The sequence below is a fragment of the Brienomyrus brachyistius genome, chromosome 19 (genome assembly GCF_023856365.1).
Source record: "Brienomyrus brachyistius isolate T26 chromosome 19, BBRACH_0.4, whole genome shotgun sequence".
In the NCBI taxonomy this organism is placed as follows: domain Eukaryota; kingdom Metazoa; phylum Chordata; class Actinopteri; order Osteoglossiformes; family Mormyridae; genus Brienomyrus; species Brienomyrus brachyistius.
In genome coordinates this window covers 925,882-948,217 of record NC_064551.1, presented here as the reverse complement: position 1 = coordinate 948,217, position 22,336 = coordinate 925,882, and the positions used below count along the sequence as shown (strand labels likewise).

Below are 22,336 nucleotides of genomic sequence, written 5' to 3'. Positions count from 1 at the left end.
TGGTGACATATTTCTACGGAGCGGATATACTCCAGATAGAAGCACTGCATACTGACAGGTCACTGTACTGAAAATGCTTCATTCTTGCTTGGTTGTAGTATTCTTTTTTGGAGACTAAAATGATTAGGAACGTCCACCTATATAAACACTGAAAATCTATCTGTTTGAAGTCAGTTTGAATATATTTTTCCCCAGCAGGATACCCGTCTTCCAGAACTGCCAATTACGTCTGAGAAACCTCCAGCTTGGATTACTTTGCTTAATTAATATAATTGTCAAACAGTTCAGGTCGTTGGCACTACAAGTTATGGGTGAATTCAGGCAAGGTAATCCGTATTAGTTCGGGGAATTTTTTTTAACTGCAATTATTATTATTATTGAAATACATTCATTCAATGTGCTATGGAAATAATATAAACTTAATTAATAAGAAACAAAACTAGATAAATGATCCCTATCTGTACAGGCTAAAGGAGACAGCCAGTAACAGAGGCTGTGACGTTGCTAAAACTTTCATTTTTTCCTGTTTTGGAAAACATTACACAGACTGCAGTGTCGTGTCATTCATAGGTTTCACGGGCAGAGGACGTGCCTCAGGATGCCAGTAAATTACATCTTACTTCTGATAAAATAGTGATACTGGAAGATAAAAACAAGTACTTTTGTCATGTGCTGTTGTTCTCTGCTGATCCATTAATAACCCTTTCCGTAATATAAAATCTCTGCATTTTCCCTCAATGACACAAACAATTCTGCTTTGTTTGGCTGTGGCAAAAACATATTAAAAGTAAACTTTAAATTATCTATAATTTAAAAAGAGTGATATATATATATATGTTTTAAATATAAAACACCAATGGCCGTGTTTTGTGGTTTTCACAACAATAGCGTTCTGGAAACTAATTATCCAAACAATTAAAACGCCTTCATTCAGTGTTCTTTCCTGTAAGGCGACCGTTTCAGCTTAGCCTGTCAGGCAGTGTAGGAGATCATGGAAAAGCCGTGGCGTCAGGGTAAAAACATACCCACTCACATACATTTTCCATACGGGCAGCACCATACATGTCGTATTCTCAAGTATTTACATTTCACGGTCAGCTGATAGCGTGCTATACAATTACCTTACTTCTCATAAGCAGTAATTTCATATTTGTCTCTTGTGGTTATTTCAAGTTCGTAAACTTTACAAAAGTGCTGACATCTTACAGTATGTTAAACATCTCCGTAGTAACTGAATGTAGCGTGCAAATGGTGTCGGGTGCTTAAATAATTGCGATGCGTGCTATAGGCACCGCGTCATGGTGATGAATGTCATTTCAGCCGTGCCGCCACATACACAGACGCTGTAAATTACTCTCAGGCAGCAGCAATTGAACCAGGTCGCCATCCGACTCCACAGTACATGAAAAAATTCCGGTGGCGGCACAGGATGCCGTGAGAAAGTCGGCTGAACTTTTTCAGCAACGTTTTCATATCCACGGATTTTTTTAAATTTTTTTTTAGTTTCACTTCACCGAGGTGAAAGCATGTTGACAGAAGCTACAAACCCAAACCAAGATTCTGTTTCTACCAACCAGTTGAGTCCTCTGTGACTGTGACTCTTTATGCTCAACTGGTTGGTAGAAACAAAATTTTGGTCTTGATTTGTAGCTTCTGGACCTGAAATGTCCAACACTGCATGTGGACTAATGGCAACCCAAGGTGCTAATCCATGGTATGGGCCAGAACTGTGTGATTCCGTGGTCCTGTCTGGAAGAATGCCACTTGGAATCCTGGGGTTAGCAGAATGGTCATGTGACTGATGGCACAATCCTGGGGCTAGCAGAATGGTCATGTGACTGATGGCACAATCCTGGGGCTAGCAGAATGGTCATGTGACTGATGGCACAACCCTGGGGCTAGCAGAGTGGTCATGTGACTGATGGCACAATCCCGGGGCTAGCAGAATGGTCATGTGACTGATGGCACAATCCCGGGGCTAGCAGAATGGTCATGTGACTGATGGCACAATCCCGGGGCTAGCAGAATGGTCATGTGACTGATGGCACAATCCTGGGGCTAGCAGAATGGTCATGTGACTGATGGCACAATCCTGGGGCTAGCAGAGTGGTCATGTGACCGATGGCACAATCCTGGGGTTCCTGCACTGTGGCTGCCGGATGGCCTCCCGCCGGAGCTCTCCTCTGCCCTTTTCTGGGTCAGGGGCTGCTATTCTCCCTGCGGTGGTCCTCCGGGGGCTCCCATGCCCTGGGGGGCCTCTGGATGTCTGGGTCCGGGCCTCCTCCGTGTCTGCTTCATGTCCTGAGGGATGGGGCTGTGGCTCCCCACACACACTACTAGACATTTACATGGAGAAACCTTTTGAACACCAGCGCGCTCACACACACAGGTGTGCACACAGGTGTACAAACAGGTTCTCACAGACACAAACAGGTACTCACAGACACAAACAGGAGTACAAACAGGTACTCACAGACACACACAGGTGTACAAACAGGTACTCACAGACACACGCAGGTGTACAAACAGGTTCTCACAGACACACACAGGTGTACAAACAGGTTCTCACAGACACACACAGGTGTACAAACAGGTTCTCACAGACACACACAGGTGTACAAACAGGTTCTCACAGACACACAGGTATACAAACAGGTTCTCACAGACACACACAGGTGTACAAACAGGTTCTCACAGACACACACAGGTGTACAAACAGGTTCTCACAGACACACACAGGTGTACAAACAGGTTCTCACAGACACACACAGGAGTACAAACAGGTTCTCACAGACACACACAGGTGTACAAACAGGTTCTCACAGACACACACAGGTGTACAAACAGGTTCTCACAGACACACACAGGTGTACAAACAGGTTCTCACAGACACACACAGGTGTACAAACAGGTTCTCACAGACACACACAGGTGTACAAACAGGTTCTCACAGACACATACAGGTGTACAAACAGGTTCTCACAGACACACACAGGTGTACAAACAGGTACTCACAGACACACACAGGTGTACAAACAGGTACTCACAGACACACACAGGTGTACAAACAGGTTCTCACAGACACACACAGGTGTACAAACAGGTTCTCACAGACACACACAGGTGTACAAACAGGTTCTCACAGACACACACAGGTGTACAAACAGGTTCTCACAGACACACACAGGTGTACAAACAGGTTCTCACAGACACACAGGTGTACAAACAGGTTCTCACAGACACACACTGTCTTTATCGGCTGTTGCTCCTTAACATGCTCATTCTGATTCGTACAGATGTTGGTTGTTGTTTTCTCTCATCAGCAGGTATTGAAGCAGATTATCTGTGGTTTTCTTTCTTCTTTTTTTTTGTTTTCCTCTTTTTTTTCTCTTTTCCCTCCCTCTCTCTCTATTTCCCTTCTTCTCCGTTTTCGTCCTTCTGTCCCCCTCTCTCTCCCCCTCCCTCTCTTGAGGAAATAAATAAAAATAAATAAATAAATAAATAAATAAATAAATAGAAATAAAGTAGTCCTCCGCAGAGGGGTGGTGGTGGAGGGAATATTTAAAAAAAAAAAAAAACAATCCTGGGGTTAGCAGAGTGGTCATGTGACCGATGGCACAATCCTGGGGCTAGCAGAGTGGTCATGTGACCGATGGCACATAGCTAATGAGCCGTACCTATAACCCCAAATGCTGGCCCATGGATGCTGAGTAGCCAGCTGACCCTATGGTCTGTCCCCAGCAGGAGTGTCTTTTAGGGGGGATGTCAGCCAAATACATCTGCACTAACTGTTTGAAATAATGTGTGTCGTTCATCCTCATTAAAGTCAATCCCTCCTATTATAGGTTTGGCCCCATTGTATAAATCTCTAGTGACACTCCTGGTCCCAAGCAATTTGCTCACCTAGTACAACATGGATTCTGTAGCAGACTCCCATCCCAGAAATAACCAAGAGTCTAAGAGTAGCAGCCCAAGCAGAAAGCAGAACGGAGACCAAAGACAAGTGCCTCACTGGCATGGGAATCGGAAGTAAAGGGATGCCTGATGTAGAAGGAAGGTGCTGAAACTCACAAGCAAGCTGTGGACACCCCCTGTGTGGACACCCCTTGTGTGGACACCTCCTATACGGACACCCCCCTGTGTGGACACCTCCTATACGGACACCCCCCTGTGTGGACACCCCCCTGTGTGGACACCTCCTATACGGACACCCCCCTGTGTGGACACCTCCTATACGGACACCCCCCTGTGTGGACACCTCCTATACGGACACCCCCTGTGTGGACACCTCCTATACGGACACCCCCTGTGTGGACACCTCCTATACGGACACCCCCCTGTGTGGACACCTCCTATACGGACACCCCCTGTGTGGACACCTCCTATACGGACACCCCCTGTGTGGACACCCCCCTGTGTGGACACCTCCTATATGGACACCTCCTATACGGACACCCCCTGTGTGGACACCTCCTATACGGACACCCCCTGTGTGGACACCTCCTATACGGACACCCCCTGTGTGGACACCTCCTGCGCTTCTCCTGCATTTCTGAGATCAGTTATTTAATGGAGCTGGCAAACCGAACCCACTGAAGTTCATGATGCATTAAAGATGGTTTTTATAGGCTAATGAGTTACAAAGCCACTGAAGAGATGGAAGGGAGTGTCATGAATACTGATGTGGACCATAGTGTGGGGTCCCCATCACTGACTATTATACTGTTTGTCTGTCTGATGAATAAAATATGTCTTTACTTGCCATTTTCATAAGTATGAGTGCAGATACCTCTCTTCATTTACCCAATCTTGTCTTCCATGAGACAAACACACACTCATGCAGGTGAAAGCAAGCTTGTGGGGGGGGGGGTCAGAGGACAGGGTCAGCCAGTATGCAGCACCCCAAGAGCTGGGGGCTAAGGGCCATGCTCAACAGCCCAAAGACATGTGACTATTCCGCCAAGGCTCGAACCAGCAACCTTCTGAGCCCAGCTAGAAAGGGGTAGGTAGCTCACTGAGCCACACACTGCTCAATGAGGTCAATGTGTTTCTACTTTGTTAATGAATGAATGTAATCAGTCTAGCGACAGCAAAATATACAGGCACCGAAATAAATCTAGGATGTTTAAACGTCACTGGAGCAGCCCTGGATCATATTAGTGGAGTATTTTCATAACTTGCTTCAATGTAGCGCCTTTAGTTCTGCTATCGGATTGGCACTTTGTTTCCGTAGGAGACCATGTAATCCTGGAGATTGTAACGTGTGATGAATCGGAAAGTCTGTTGGCATTCAGTGGTTTGATCAGTTTTGGGGAATTTTCAGCAGGGAGCAGAGAGGCAGCTTGTCATTGTTCTCATCGCAGAGCCTCGCCATCGATACCTGAGCCAGACACGCCGGGACAAAGACCCATGATTCACAGCAGAATGTTGGCGTGACATTTGAGCCGTTCGACTATGGGCTGTAACCTGAACACCACGGCCTTAGGCTGCTGGAACCTTCCGACGCCTGAACGCTCTGCGCCTTGTTGAGTAGAAAAGTGCGATAGTGCCACAGGATGCACCAGTGTTGGAGAGGTCATTACACAGATATGCAGCCCGGCTCTCTGGGCCAGTGTCCTGCAGGCCTCGGGAGCACACTGCGGTGAATTCTCTTGGGAGAATTTCTGCTGCACGACATGATTAAACTTATTAATACCCTCAAGACTGGAGAGTTCAATGGTGCAGCCATAAGAACCCTAAGAAAGCAGTGTTAGCTTTTAATAAAATGACCTGCAGGACCTAAGAAAAGCCAGCCATTGGTTAAGAGGTAACCAGAGAAAGCGCCATTGGATGAGATAAAAGGCGAAGCAGCTCAGAACGTGCAGTGTTGCCTTCGGAATGTCAGTGAGCTCCATCAGCACACTGACGTGCCAGTTGAAGCTGCGGGGATGTGGCCTTGCGTCTGTAAACAAAGAAGAAACTAAAAGAGTAACACGAGTCTTGTGCGGCAGAAAAAAACCGGGCAGACGGACAGAGCATAGCGCTGAGGTGCCAGGGCAGGTAACCGAGCCCTGCGGCCCGGCTGCACTGGGAGAGAAACTCCTCGGAATCTGGGAAGGCACCCGGAACCCGGAAAGGAGATATCCCAGTTACAGTATCCACAGATGCAGAGGCTGTTTGTGAGTTACACTGCAGGAATTCTGAGGGCTGGTTTTACGAGCGCTCTCGTACATTGGTTACCAGCATGACTCTCTCAGATTTATACTTGAATATTTCCACCACAAAGCCAGTTCCCTGAAAGTCGAGGCTGAGGACATGCATACAGGTACATATAAATGTCACAAGTACATAATGCTGACGTAGGAATGTTAGGCAACGCGTCACATTAACTGCACGTTCATGCACAGGACATTCAGAAACAGCATGTCATTAATCATAACACCTTGCCTAATATGAATTAATGACAAACATTATATGATAATACGATTATATAATGTCTGTTATTGATGTATATTAAAGCTGTTAAAGTTTGCAAAGTGTTACCGAATTTTACATTAAACTCACAAAACAAGGATCTTTACTGGCACAGTGACCTTCACCTGACCACACTCTATTGATTATAAGTGATAGTCCACAAAAAGGCCATTGATTATACCACAAGGTTTCCTGTTTCACTGGCCAAGCTAAAGGGCACTGAGAGGGCTGCCTACCCTGATCATGCAGTGCAGAGAGCACTGTGACAGCTGCCTACCCATATCATGCAGTGCAGAGAGCACTGAGAGGGTTACCTCTAAACAAAGGCTCAGAGTCACTGGCAATGATCAGACTCTCTCATTAAGTATGAGACCACATGGAAATATGTTGTTTCTGACTTAAAAGTGGCTGTCAGCTGGGGTGGGTGTGAACATCCCAGGGAGGGACAGTGCCAGCTGATTATCCCCTTTCTTCACTGGTTACCAAGGATATAAGACTAGTTTCTGGTGTTTGGTCTTCGGTCCACAGATCCCGAACCCAGACCTCGAGCCCCAAGCACCATTTCATACCATATTGTGGCCCCTCTCAAGGCCCAACTGCTCCTTCCCATCATCTGGACTCCAGTGTGCTGGGTGATTATGATTAGATACGATGGCTGATTGGCTGATTGCTCATATCCCAGATCAGACGCGATGGCTGATTGGTTAATCATTCATGTCCCAGATCAGACATGATGGCTGATCGCTCATGTCCCAAATCAGATGCGATGGCTGAGTAGCTGATCACTTATGTCCCAAATCAGACGCAATGGCTGAGTGGCTGATCGCTCATGTCCCAGATCAGGCGCAATGGCTTATCGCTCATGTCCCAAATCAGATGTGATGGCTGAGTGGCTGATCGTTCATGTCCCAGATCAGACGCGATGGCTGATTGGTTAATCATTCATGTCCCAGATCAGACTTGATGGCTTATCGCTCATGTCCCAAATCAGATGCAATGGCTGAGTGGCTGATCGTTCATGTCCCAGATCAGACGCGATGGCTGATTGGTTAATCATTCATGTCCCAGATCAGACTTGATGGCTTATCGCTCATGTCCCAAATCAGATGCGATGGCTGAATGGCTGATCGTTCATGTCCCAGATCAGACGCGATGGCTGATTGGTTAATCATTCATGTCCCAGATCAGACTTGATGGCTTATCGCTCATGTCCCAAATCAGATGCAATGGCTGAGTGGCTTATCGCTCATGTCCCAAATCAGATGCAATGGCTGAGTGGCTGATCACTCATGTCCCAAATCAGATGCAATGGCTGAGTGGCTGATCGCTCATGTCCCAGAACTGATATCACATTGACTAGTTGTGACTCAGATATTATATCGCATTGGTTGGTCCAGATGGATACATGAGCTGGCAGTGAAATGCTGCATGCGGTCCCTGGGCAGGCAGGACTAGTGAAGGGTTAAGCTGCGCTATCCCAGAAGCCTCAGCAGCCGGAGCAGGCGGCCACAACAAAAGGCACTGCAGAGGAGCCACGCCATCGATCTCTTGCTGGTTTCCCACGGGCACCACAGGGGGTCATGGATAGTGGGCAGCTCTCCCAGGCCGAGCCGCTGAGAGCCACGCTTGTTCAGCCACGGCAGAGTGACAGGCGGTGAAACCTGAGCCCCTCGCCACAACCCCCCCCCCCCATGGCCAATGCACGTAGGAAACCTGGATGCTCCCTCAGACGCTGCAGGAAATGAAAGCAGTAACACGATCTGCACCCTCCGCCCCTCCCCACGCCAAGACAAAGCCAGCAGGAATCCATGCCGGAGATGATGGAGGGAGCAGCGAAAGAGAGGACAGAAGGTGGGGGTGGGACAGACAAGGAAAAAAAGATGACAGAGAGAAAGGAAGACAATGAAATGTGCAAAAAGGAAGAGTGAACAGCAGTGGAAAATGCAGCATCAGACTACAGGCTGAGGGATATAATCACGCTGTAAAAGCACCATTACCTGGATTAAACACGGCAACATGGATGAATAATGGAGGGATCATTATTACATACATAATGTACGAAGGGCCAATCTGGGTGCCTGAATATACTCATCAATGTAAATATGTCCATAGAGTAATTGTACCTTTGTGGGGACTCTCCAATCATTTCTACAGCGAAAAGTCTAATCCCAACATGGCGACCTTAACCCCGACCCAGCCCTAACCGTACCCATAAGTAACCAAACAAAATATAAGACTTTTAGCTCTTTTAAACTGCATTGTTTTTGATCGCATTCACAGATCTTTGTGGGGACCTGAAAAATGGTCCCAACAGCTTCAAAATCACATTTTATCGCATTGTGAGGAACATTTGGTAATTTAAACATAATCCACACACACACACACACACACAGAGCCTAACCCTCCATTGTGTGAGTTGTTCATCAGCCCAGCATCTTCTCTGCTGTGGCGTTTTCCTGTTTTTTTCCTTTGCTGATGGAATCTCACTGGATTGAAGCCAGACCTCAGCCCTCACTGCCATCAGGCGCCATTAGCATCTGCAGCTATGTGGAAAGCTGGCGTCCCTAAGCACCTGGGATCCTCCCTGCTACTCCTTCTCAGCACCTGGGATCCTCCATGTTACTCCTTCTCAGCACCTGGGATCCTCCCTGCTACTCCTCCTCAGCACCTGGGTTCCTCCCTGCTACTCCTCCTCAGCACCTGGGATCCTCCCTGCCACTCCTTCTCAGCACCTGGGATCCTCCCTGCTACTCCTCCTCAGCACCTGGGATCCTCCCTGCTACTCCTTCTCAGCACCTGGGATCCTCCCTGCTACTCCTCCTCAGCACCTGCGATCCTCCCTGCCACTCCTCCTCAGCACCTGGGATCCTCCCTGCTACTCCTCAGCACCTGGGATGCTCCCTGCTACTCCTTCTCAGCACCTGGGATGCTCCCTGCTACTCCTTCTCAGCACCTGGGTTCCTCCCTGCTACTCCTTCTCAGCACCTGGGTTCCTCCCTGCTACTCCTCAGCACTTGGGAGCCTCCCTGCTCCTCCTCAGCACATGGGAGCCTCCCTGCTACTCCTCCTCAGCACCTGGGATCCACCCTGCTCCTTCTCAGCACCTGGGATGCTCCCTGCTACTCCTTCTCAGCACCTGGGATGCTCCCTGCTACTCCTTCTCAGCACCTGGGTTCCTCCCTGCTACTCCTTCTCAGCACCTGGGTTCCTCCCTGCTACTCCTTCTCAGCACCTGGGTTCCTACCTGCTACTCCTCCTCAGCACCTGGGATCCTACCTGCTACTCCTTCTCAGCACCTGGGTTCCTACCTGCTACTCCTTCTCAGCACCTGGGATCCTCCCTGCTACTCCTCCTCAGCACTTGGGAGCCTCCCTGCTACTCCTTCTCAGCACCTGGGTTCCTACCTGCTACTCCTTCTCAGCACCTGGGTTCCTACCTGCTACTCCTTCTCAGCACCTGGGTTCCTACCTGCTACTCCTCCTCAGCACCTGGGAGCCTCCCTGCTCCTCCTCAGCACCTGATTCCCCCTCTGGCTGTGGCTTCAGGCCTGCTAGAGCTCATGAGACCAGCACATGGTACTCCCTTTATCCGAATGAGCATCTAGTTTCTTTAACCCACCAGTGCCCCCTAGCTGCCAGGCTTCTTCCTGGCTCCAGTTGGCCCCCTCAAGCCCCCTTACACTCCTGCAGTATGAGTGAGACATTAGCAATGCTGCCCCCTGTAACAAGGCTCTGAATGAATACTGTCTGCTACACAAGGCAGAGCAAGAAACGCCCCCCTATAGTACTTTATGGGGGGGAGGGGTGAAACCAATAGTCTGCTTCTAAAAACTGAAAAAGCATTTCAGCAAAGTGTACAATGACAGGAATGGAGAGCTACTGTCTATGGGATGATGAGTGAAACACAATACTATAGGGGAACAAGGCAAGACCTGCTCGTTTGTGAGGGGTACGTATATACAATACAATATAGCAAAATACATACACACATACACAAATTCATATATAATGGCAGTCTTGTGTAAGAGGAGTGAATGTTAAAGTAAACTGCAAAAGGAAATAAGAAGTCAATGCTACAGTGTAACATATAACGGAGTGAGCTGAAGGCTACCATGCAGTCTGGTGTAGACAGGCAGCCATTATGACTAGAGCAGAGCATAGAGGTGGCAGAGCGCTGGCTGACTTGCAGGAACACTACACGGCGCAGCTGCTTGGCTTCACAGAGGCCTGGGGGGTGTCGCGCCCCGCATGCCAATGAGCGCCGCCGTGTGGCTGGAAACCCTCCCCCCTGCGAAAACAAAGGCCCAACCCATCACCTCCACTGGGATTAGAGAGTGACAGGCTGCTGCTTCATTTACAGCTTAATACACAAACATCTTCCCAACTCCTTCCTAAGGGCCCTTAATGCCTGTGACCAGCCAGAGGAATGAAGTCTCTGCCCCCATGTTATGGGGCATACAGTGATGTAATGACTGCCAGCCACAGGAATGAAGTCTCCGCCCCCATGTTATGGGGCATACAGTGATGTAATGACTGCCAGCCACAGGAAAGAAGTCTCCGCCCCCATGTTATGGGGCATACAGTGATGTAATGACTGCCAGCCACAGGAAAGAAGTCTCCGCCCCCATGTTATGGGGCATGCAGTGATGTAATGACTGCCAGCCACAGGAATGAAGTCTCTGCCCCCATGTTATGGGGCATACAGTGATGTAATGACTGCCAGCCACAGGAAAGAAGTCTCCGCCCCCATGTTATGGGGCATACAGTGATGTAAGGACTGCCAGCCACAGGAATGAAGTCTCTGCCCCCATGTTATGGGGCATACAGTGATGTAATGACTGCCAGCCACAGGAAAGAAGTCTCCGCCCCCATGTTATGGGGCATACAGTGATGTAAGGACTGCCAGCCACAGGAAAGAAGTCTCCGCCCCCATATTATGGGGCATACAGTGATGTAATGACTGCCAGCCACAGGAATGAAGTCTCCGCCCCCATGTTATGGGGCATACAGTGATGTAATGACTGCCAGCCACAGGAAAGAAGTCTCCGCCCCCATGTTATGGGGCATACAGTGATGTAATGACTGCCAGCCACAGGAAAGAAGTCTCCGCCCCCATGTTATGGGGCATACAGTGATGTAATGACTGCCAGCCACAGGAAAGAAGTCTCCGCCCCCATGTTATGGGGCATGCAGTGATGTAATAACTGCCAGCCACAGGAATGAAGTCTCCGCCCCCATGTTATGGGGCATGCAGTGATGTAATGACTGCCAGCCACAGGAATGAAGTCTCCGCCCCCATGTTATGGGGCATACAGTGATGTAATGACTGCCAGCCACAGGAATGAAGTCTCCGCCCCCATGTTATGGGGCATACAGTGATGTAATGACTGCCAGCCACAGGAATGAAGTCTCCGCCCCCATGTTATGGGGCATACAGTGATGTAATGACTGCCAGACACAGGAATGAAGTCTCCGCCCCCATGTTATGGGGCATACAGTGATGTAATGACTGCCAGCCACAGGAATGAAGTCTCCGCCCCCATGTTATGGGGCATACAGTGATGTAATGACTGCCAGCCACAGGAATGAAGTCTCCGCCCCCATGTTATGGGGCATACAGTGATGTAATGACTGCCAGCCACAGGAAAGAAGTCTCCGCCCCCATGTTATGGGGCATACAGTGATGTAATGACTGCCAGACACAGGAATGAAGTCTCCGCCCCCATGTTATGGGGCATACAGTGATGTAATGACTGCCAGCCAAGCAGACAGAGCTGGGAGAGCTAGTGGGCGTTCGTCGCTTTGACCAGATTTCATTCTCATAACAAACCACAAAGGAAATATCGACCCTGGACTGAGCATGAAGGGAGGTGGGAATTATAGGCTCCACTGGACTGAAGAATATTCCAGATGTTTCGCCCGTGTCATTTGTGTGCGTGCCTGTGAGTGCGTAGGTGTGTGCTCGTGGAAGTGTAAGAATCTGAATGTATGAATGTGACTGCAACTATGTGTCCGTGTGTGTGTGAGAGTGTCTGTGTGTGACAGTGTGTGTGTGTGTGTGAGAGAGAGAGAGAGAGATTGTGTGTGTGAGTAGCGAATGCAAACTTACAAATGCACATGGCACGGAGACATGTGTGTGAGTATAACTGCATGTGCATAACACTGTGTGTGTGTGTGTGTCTGTGTGTGTCTACATGAAAAGAAGAGGATAAAGAGCACATGGAGCATCCAGTGACACGCATGAGACTGACAGGTGGGGGCAAGCAGTAGGCTGGGGGGGCTTGGGGGGCTGTAACCACACATGCTGCAGAGCCTCAGGAAGCACCTGCATCAGTCACAGCTGAGCCCTGGCAGTGACGCCTGACCCGTCCCCAGTGCCGTGACGATCCCACTGACCGCCCTCAGAGTCACCCCAGGTACGGCTGCGTGACTCACCCATCTTCTGCAGTGTGTAGGTTACGACCCTCTGCCTGCTGCTGAGAAACGTCAGGACAGTCTGAGTCAGGCCGTGTAGTCGTGCTTCGCCGTGACATCAGCGTCTTCAGCTGGGAAACAATGATTCATGACTCACTGGATTCACTGAACCTTAACAGCTTTTTTGTGACTGCCCTGCAGTCACACCGTTCGCTGCTTTTCATTCCTTTGTACATAAATTGCCTTGCAGAATACGACAGACAGTATGCTATAGCCCACAGCCCACGCTGCCGCCACAGCAAGGGGTCTCCCATAAATTCCACTAACGAGTCTCCATCTTGTGGCTGTGAGAAGTTGCTGCATGAGTGATTCTCCATATGCTTTGAAACAACTGGGGCTATTGTGGCTCCCTCTAGTGTCACAATAAGTCAGCTGCAAGTAAAGTAGGATAACACCTACAGTGGGTCTCAGAACTGTTAGCAAACTGTTCTGGTACATTGAGAAAGGAGAGCCCACTGGACTGGGAGTCCAACGTGAAAATGTTTCATTCCCCAAAAATATCTGCCAGTACTACTAGTACTGGCCCCACATTCTGGGCTGGCTGGACAACCCTTGCTTACTTATCTTGTTGCTTTTAACCAGGTTATTCATCCATCCATCCACCCATCCACCATCCACCCATCCACCCTTTTTCCCATATCTAAGCAGGTGAAATACGAAAAAACAGAAGAGAAAAAACATAGATCAGCGTCACTTGTTTGACTCATAGAGGTTTCTTATTATTGTGTACACATGGACCTTCATGGTCTACAGCCTTGAAATAAATCCAGTCAGTTTTAGATGAGTGACTTCATTGTGTGACATCTTCTGTGTAGGTAACTGCAATTCAATATGCCTGTAAAAGAGGTGTGAGTATATGACTCACACTGAAGAATACTCTGGGGCTTGAGTGGGCCAGAGGACACTGGATTCGGGTCCCAGTGAGACAGCAGTTCGAGTCCCCTTGCACAAGGACCACAGAGGGTGGTCCCTTACAGAGAGCAGAGAGGGTGCTCTAAAGTCCCCTACCAAGAACATTAGTGGTTTAAGTTTTTAGTGGTGCTTTATTATTCATCCATCCATCTTTAAAGCTTTTTTCCTGTCCTTATCGTTATGCATATTTTGATTCCTTTCTTTTAACTGTCCGTAAAACACTTTGAAATCCCATGATTAAACCACTATTTTATAAAAAAGATAGATTGGATGTTATCCCCGCCCCACTTTGTTATCCCCACCCACTTCATGCTATCCCCGCCCACCTTATGCTATCCCCACCCACCGTATGCTATCCCAGCCCACCTTATGCTGTCCCCGCCCACCGTATGCTATCCCAGCCCACCGTATGCTATCCCCGCCCACCTCATGTTATCCCCACCCACCTCATGTTATCCCCACCCACCTCATGTTATCCCCACCCACCTCATGTTATCCCCACCCACCTTATGTTATCCCCACCCACCTTATGTTATCCCCGCCCCACTTTGTGTTTTATATTATGTATAAAAATAATGCTGACACTTTTCTGTGCATTATATGATTGTTCTAAAACTGTTCATCTGCTCATCAGATGGATGACATCACACTGCTGCGTGGGAACACACTCCATAAACAGCAATGAGCAGGCAGCTGCTACATTTAAGGACAACGGAGTTCTATTTCATAAACAACCTTTGTTTTGTTCCCTTCCTGGCATTCTGCATTTTTATTTAGCTAAAGTTCTAGGTCCTACAGGTCAGCCTGCTTCTCCCTAGAAACAAAACTGTGATTCTGATGAATAAACATGACTGGTTTCCATATGTGTGAGCCTGCGCAGGTGCTCACATCTGCATGCTATATTGCAGTTTTCGCAGCTGTTTCTCCTGTTCAGCTTCTTGCGTTATTCTTCACCTCCCCTACATACCAAAATTATGTATTTATAGACACTCTAGAATATTGGGCATTTCCTTGTCTTATCTTCGTGGGGACTCTCCATTCATTTGTATGAGGAAAACTGTAATCCCAACATGCTGACCTTAACCCCCACCCAGCCCTAACCTTAACCATAAGTAAACAAACAAAATACAGTGATACTTAGGAACACGAATTTGACAAAACCCTCAGGAAGGAATTGAATCGACTTTGGTTAAGGTCCAAGCTGAATTTTCCCATAAGAAATAATGTAAATGAATTTAATCCATTCCAGACCCCCTATTTAAATCTATTTCGCTACCTAGCTGACGATAAAAAGCATTAACAATCGATATAAAACGAACACAGGAAAAAGCACACATACAAAAGCAATAAACATTAAATAAATGACAATTTATGAGCACTATACTGAGGTGAGCTGATGGCGTATACTGAGAGTGGCAGGTGGAGAAGAGGATGGATGGAGGGGATATTGTTTAGAAGGAGAGATGCGTCTCGATCTGTACATGTTTTAGCAGGTCTGTTTTGTTATATTTGTCGTGTTCCGAGTTTTCAGTCGAGTTGCAATTACATTTTTCTAAACCGACCAGTTTAAGGTCCTAATTAGTGGAGCTGAACGCGCCTCCACCCAGGACCGGCGTCAGAGCGTATCTACCGGGCTGGCATCTAACTAACTATGGGGGGCACTATCGATCGTGAACTATATTCATAGGAGCGACACTAGAGGTTGACAATTTTTCGTGACTCCCGTGGGTCACGGGATTCCCAGCGATGTTAACGTTAGCTGCCATCAACAACAAAAAAAGGCCCAGACAAGCGGTCAGTCATCATAACAGCCCCTACACTGTCATGCAAACCCTACGATCACAGGACTAATGAAAAGTAAACAAGCACCTTTCATATGCATCCCTTGTGAGGCATGAAACGCAAACGCAGCGCAATGTTTTGTTCAGACTGAACGCAGGAACCGCTTACCGTTGATTAGGCTTCCCATGAGTGACAGCTCAAACTCCCTCAGGTTCTCAACTTCGATTTATATATACATGTATATATTTGTAATTCCCAAGACTGCAACTTATTCACCAATTTCCCCTCTGTATTAGACTTTATAAGACTATATATCAGTTGTTGAGGATTTCACCACATCCTGTCCGACTGGGAGACATAGGCCTATTCTCAATTTCTTCTGATCCGAGTAAAATTTGCAAACGAAGAGTGGAGTTTAGTTTAAGACGACAGCGCCGCCACGCTTTCTGGTGAAAGTGAAAATGACATGCATAATGCATTTACTAATTTATAATGTAATAATATATTTTCAACATACAAATATTAGATTTACAACAAACAAAATCTATTGCTACATTTGTCAATAGACATATGACTGCATACACTAAACTGAAACGTACATAATGTTTTTCGTTGACAGTCTCCAATTCGACCTGATAGTAGACAATTTATATTAATTATTGTTGTTGCTATCAGTTCCTTCAGTGGAGTCGGCGCTGACAGTTGAAGAAATAACGACATCATCCTGTCGACCTGCTGAAGGAGGCCTAGATGAACCTCCACCACTTAGCCACGTTCTTATATCCATTAATTTTCCGTCACAAATAACCAATACCGTTGAATGAATCGCTCCCTTGAATTACACACCCTTATGAGAAGACGCTGCTCAGTTGAATGAATCGCTACCCTAATGTGACCGCTGGCGGTTGAAAATTCGATTTTATCATTTTTTTCCGCGCGAAAGTCAAATGCTGCACCAAAGTAACGACCAATCAGCACCAACTAGCCTACATTCTTTCAAGTGAATTTATAATATGACAAAAAATATTTGAAACCGTTCTTTATTCATTTCGTGAATGTTTACACGTTTAATATCTGAAAAATAATTAGATATAAAAATGAATATTTTGGAGCCTGTGGTGGTGGGTGCTGGAGCGCGCGCGTGTGTGTGTGTGTGTGTGTGTGTGTGTGTGTGTGTGGGGGGGGGGGGGGGGGGGGGTCGGGGGCGGGGGCGTAGCGACTCGCTAAGGGGGGCAATGCCTTCGAATGCCCCACCTTGACGCCGGCACTGCCTCCACCCATGCAAATTTTAGCAGAAATTGTCGATTTCCAAGGTTTCGGTCGAGGTACAAGTCGAAAGAAGTTAAATAGACCCGTTCGAAGTTGGAGATGGTCGAGTTAAGAGGCATTCGAGTTCTAAGGTTCTACAGTACTAAACCTTTTACATTATTAGTTTTATGATTTCATTCACAGATTTTTTAATATCCTTGTAGGGACCGAAACAATGACCCCACAAGGTAAAAAGTTACAGGTTTTTATGACATTGTGGGGAATTTTGGTCCCTGCAGTGTAATAATTGCCGACGCTTAAACGCAAAAGTGATTATTCAGTATTCGCTGTACTTTGACATTAGACGTCGCTGTCCGTAGTGCTGAAATATCTTCATGTCTTTTCTACAACGGTATGTCAGCAACAACGTGCCCACACCTTTAGGTATCAAAATATGTCATACTATTTAAAAATTGAATTCTTACAAATATTTACACTTACCATGCACTACAGGTCAGGCAGGGTGAAATACGATTTATTCCTGAAGTACAAATGGTTTACCACAATAAACAATAAAACATACAATAAAGCCGCATCTACTGTAAAATGTGATGCTACGTTACATTTTTTTCACACACTAAAATGCAGCCGGATATTCTTCTGACCAGTTGTGTGTCCTCGTTATCAGCTTGAGAGTGACAGCATCTGGCCGCCAGATGTCACTGTGCGTAAATGTTAATGCAATTAATCAAGTTACGAGACAAGACTTCTAGGTCTTGTTATAACCAATCAAACAAACGTAAGCTGGCGCAAAATATCTGATAAATCGGGTCATGAATATTGAAATACTTTCCGCGCAAATTTTCTTGACTGCAACAACACATTTAATCCTATTTGTCTCCTTCTTAGCACAACCGGTCTTCTCTTGGAAGTATGTATGTTAACATTTACTCTTTCCTTTCAAAACAGAAAGAAAAAATCAGGAAAGGAAAAAAAAAACTTCCGTTGGATAACTGCGCAACAAAAATGAAAACGACGATATTAACCTGATGGCGTACTTTTTCAATTTTGTCGATGATCCTCCAGCGCAATACCCCCCTCCCCCATTACCAGACTTTACTGACAGCATTCCCACCCTCACCCTGATCGGTAAGTTTTACTGCCGGCATCCCGCTCTTCGGAAAATTATTGATGTGCCATAGTTTATAATTCCTCTCGTTTTTCTTTCGGCCCCAAAAATATCTCCAACGCCCCCCTACCCATATCAGCCTAGGGACCCCAGAAAATGTCGGCCGCCCCTAGAAGGCGATATTTTCCTCAGTGTTTTGCAAGAGAAGGCATCCAATGTGATGCTGATGAGAACGCTTGGTCTAATCCTAACGACCGGATTTAGTAAATTACAAACACAGTTTGAGTTTAAAACCAAAATAAGTTTTGTTTATTTGTTAATAAGTTTTTTTTTTTATCACAGTTTTTTATCGATAAAAGCAAAATAAAGTTCCAGAGTTTTGGTATGATAATCTTGATAGTAAGTGATACACAAATGTGCCGTTTGCGTTTCATTGTTTGTTTATTAATTGATTGAAAGACCTGGAATTTTGTTTGAATAATTTACTTGCCTGACCGTTATTATTAGATGTATTAGATGTTATTCCTGCACGCGCATTGTCAGCAATAGGACTCCTGTAATTAACTATAAGTATGAGTGGTTTATCAATCTAGTTTTCCAAAATACGGAAAACATGGAGGTTGAGAAAACTAAGAACAACAACAGCAACGATAATATAATAATAATTATTATTATTATTATTTAAAGTGTTTTATTTAAGTAAAATATTTAAAATATGTGCAATAGAACACTGTATTTCATTTTTTCATTTTCAATAGATTATGGTTCAATGTCATATTTGTAAGTTAGTATAAAAAATTGTCTCGAGGCCATGAATCGGTGGGTGTGGCTGGATGCATACAATAAAATACTATTAACACTGTGTTACTAAAAATGCAGAAAAACAAAACCCAAGAAAATCTTTAGCGTAAAATGATGGAGGTCTGGATAAAATACAATGTAGTAATTGTACCATGCATATTTAGCTTATTCCATTTAACCAATTGAAAGTCTGCAACATTTTAAGTTTCGTAAATGCAAACCAAGAAAACAGCAGATAAACGATTCGATGTGCTTCCATTTCTCTTATCCAGGAACCTCGTCCCCATATAGTACCCGTCTGCCACAGTCTTTCACTACGGGTAAAAAACACTTATAAGCAGCCTCTCACTACAAAACATCGACATTTCTTTTGTTAGCAGGAGTACTCCATCCTACATCATTAGCGGTGATTATCGCGGACCTGTTTGACAACCGTTTTGATTTCAGGCTTCCGGCTATTTTTCTATCCTCGATCTGTGTGATTCTTCCTCTCACCTATACCTTTCATTTTAATTATAATTTTGATTTATAACAATATGTTAGGATATTTACACGTCAAATAAAGAACACAAAAAAGTAAATTGTTTGAGCAGTACATAATCTGAATGCTGCCTAAACAATATAAACTATCTAATTAATTTTTGAGCAAACATAAAAAAATAATTTTATGTAAATTGCAAATAATTTTGGACACAGGTAAACATAAGACAGTTTGTTGAGAGAACTGGATTATTTTAAACGCTATTGTCTTAGACAAGTTCTCTCTCATCCTAGGGTTTAATATGTTTCATAGAGATGCAGCGAATGTTAATTCTTCATATTTGTTCGCTCGTTGTCCTTTTACTGTCCAACTCTATTACGGTACAACTACAGCAGACGTGTCTGAACGCATTACACTGGTCACGTGGCGCTGAAGCATTCCGAGGCCCGGTCTGGTAAATATATAATAATTCATTCGGCATGATACCGACACGTTCCGCGCCTTAAATTAATGCGGGAATACATGGACTGTTAGGCCTAAAAGAAGCCGCATCATGAGTACGTGTAGATTACGTCATAATTCGGGGAAAACATGCAAACTCCACAGAGGACGAGCGATGGCGGAGACTGGAACCCTGGACCCAGAAGTCTGAGGCCACATAATAATAATAATAATAATAATAATAATAATAATAATTAACTCTGTGATATATGTGTTTATAATACATCAGAAAGATATACTTGTGCATAAAGAAATTGTAAAGTCTCAAGCAATTTAATATCAAATGAGCATCCATCAGAACATATGTTTTGAAATATGTAAACCATTTATAAATGTATTTATGTAAAGTGAACGTCGTTTAGAATATTTTTCAAGTAAATAAAAACACATACACATACATACACATATGTAAGTCTTTTTTCCAAACACATTGTTCCCATATTTACAAATGGAATACACCTATTTATGTACCAAGTCAATGTATTCCTTTTTATTGGTTAAAAATATACATGTCCCCCATTGCAGCAAATGCATGTCGCTTTCAGACAAGAGGAAGCCTAATCCTACCTCTAAACCTCTAAATAAACCTTCTCTTGGTTTTTTAAGGCATACGATGCTGTTTTTGTGAGGCCGGTACGCATGTCGGTTGATATTACAATACTGTAATAGAGAAATTTTTAGCCTGACTCAGTCAAGTAGTTATCTTCTCCGTTATGCGTCACATTCACTGTCACTAGAGGTGATGGATATTGCGGAGGTATCGGCTTTACTGGACAGCTTGGCTTTTGGACTGGAAGCGGCGCGGAACCGGTCTGTTGAGCCATCCTGCTCTGTTAAGGATCGTATTGTACCGTGGGAAAGGACCTCAAGCTGTAACCTGGAGAAAAGGAAAATAGGGTAAGAATCTCGTTCCATTTATAGGCCTACCGTATGCGGCAAAAAAAAAATCAAACCATGCACAAACCACGCAGAAACTGTGGAGTATAAAATCCCGACCCACACCTCGGAGATACAGAGCTTCAATGCCGAGATCTGACCGCCTCCGCTGGGGACGTTTCAGGACCGTGTCCCTTACAGAAATAGTTCACAGACTAACTGCAGCCACAAAGCGTAACACAAAATCACTTTCAAACTCTTTTCAGTGAACAAACATGAATATATTTTAACATTAACGACCTAGATTTAGTCGGTTTTGAAACACCGATACAGATTTGAGCCGGAAGTCCTTAGAATATTTTGCCTCTTGGCAAAATTACATAAGTTTACAAAAACAGATGAGATCTTGTCATATGAGTATAATTTCGTTAATATTGCTAGCCCGTTCCTGTCGGTGAGCATTTATTTCTATGTAAGTCTGAGATACTGAAAGAATAGGGTTAGCTACTAACGGTAACTAACACTGACGAAACTCGATCCCGAATTCCAGAGACCTATTCTAAAAGAAACAGACCTTGGCTTTTTGAATATTTGAATGCCTACGCATTTTGTTAAATTTGTACAAAATATTATTGACAAAAATAGTACCCACAAAATGAATAACCATCAGTGCCAGTAAAATATTTTCAAATAATCTTCTCTCTGTTTCTCTGCTACAAACTAAACAATTTAAACGCAATGTTCTTAACAATTAAACAGCATTAATGCGTGATTGATTTTTATAAAATTGTAAGAATTCTCTCACTTATTTCATTATGGTTTTTTACATACCTATACCACATATAATGGAAAGGTCCGGCTGATACATAAGGCTGCACTTCATACAAACAAAAAGGCATGTAAACAGTACCTCCCCGATCAGGGCTGCATACACACCTGTTTTTCGCGGCTGCTGCTCTGTCCCTTTGTCTGCGGTTTTTGAACCAGTTTCCCACCTGTGTGGGGGTGAGGCCGGTGGCATGCGCCAGCTCCCTCTTTTTGCTGGGATTCGGGTAGGGGTCCTGAAGGTACCACTCTCGGAGCAGATGCCGTGTTCTCTCCTTGAAGCAGTGCGTCTTTTGCTCTCCGTCCCAAATCGTTTTGGGGAGGGGGAATTTCTTCCGTACCCGATATTTATCCACTGGTCCGAGCGGGCGGCCCCTCAGCTTCTCAGCCTCCTGGTAGTGCGACTCCAGCCAAAGAGCCTGCAGTTTAGAGTGGGATTCCTTGGTGAACTTGTGGTTTTCCAGGATGTGGTAGAGCTCTCGGAAATTGCCGGTGTGAAAGGCCACGATGGCCCGCGCTCTTAAAACGGACTCATTGTTGCTGAGAACCTCGCAGGCTGCGGGAGCCACGGCCAGCGACCAGAGGAAGCGTCCGAGACGCTCTATGTCTCCGCTTTCCTCCAAAGTCTCACAGACCCCTGCTACCTGCTGGGGGCTGAAATTCAAGACAGGCAGCTGAAACATTGGCGGTTTCTCGTCTTCCCACTCGATTGCACTCTCTCACTCCGACAGCCGGGCTTCACCTTGTCATCGTCTGAGAAATTACAAAAGAGCAACACCAAAGTCGGCAGCTCAGCCTTCAGACGTCGGAGGAGCGCTGCCCACTGGCTGGCTGGGAATAACCTCACTGGGTGAA

At 45.6% G+C, this 22,336-nt stretch overlaps 1 protein-coding gene across 1 annotated transcript; it reads right to left on the bottom strand.

Annotated features, from left to right (window-relative positions):
- Positions 1-20,221: 20,221 nt before the first annotated feature.
- LOC125714440 (homeobox protein SIX6-like) lies at positions 20,222-22,227 on the bottom strand. The gene is made up of 2 exons (XM_048985068.1): positions 21,593-22,227; positions 20,222-20,657 (listed from the first exon to the last, which is right to left on the bottom strand). The coding sequence occupies exons 1-2, from the start codon at positions 22,162-22,164 to the stop codon at positions 20,492-20,494; spliced, it is 738 nt and encodes a 245-aa protein (XP_048841025.1). The 5' UTR covers positions 22,165-22,227; the 3' UTR covers positions 20,222-20,491.
- Positions 22,228-22,336: the final 109 nt, after the last annotated feature.

Bases quoted from the DNA above. Each gene is read 5' to 3' on its own strand.
- LOC125714440 (XM_048985068.1), bottom strand. From the start codon at position 22,164: ATGTTTCAGCTGCCTGTCTTGAATTTCAGCCCCCAGCAGGTAGCAGGG. The intron at 20,658-21,592 runs GTGTGTATGCAG...CCTTTTCTCCAG, and splicing joins GCAGCAGCCGCGAAAAACAG to GTTACAGCTTGAGGTCCTTT.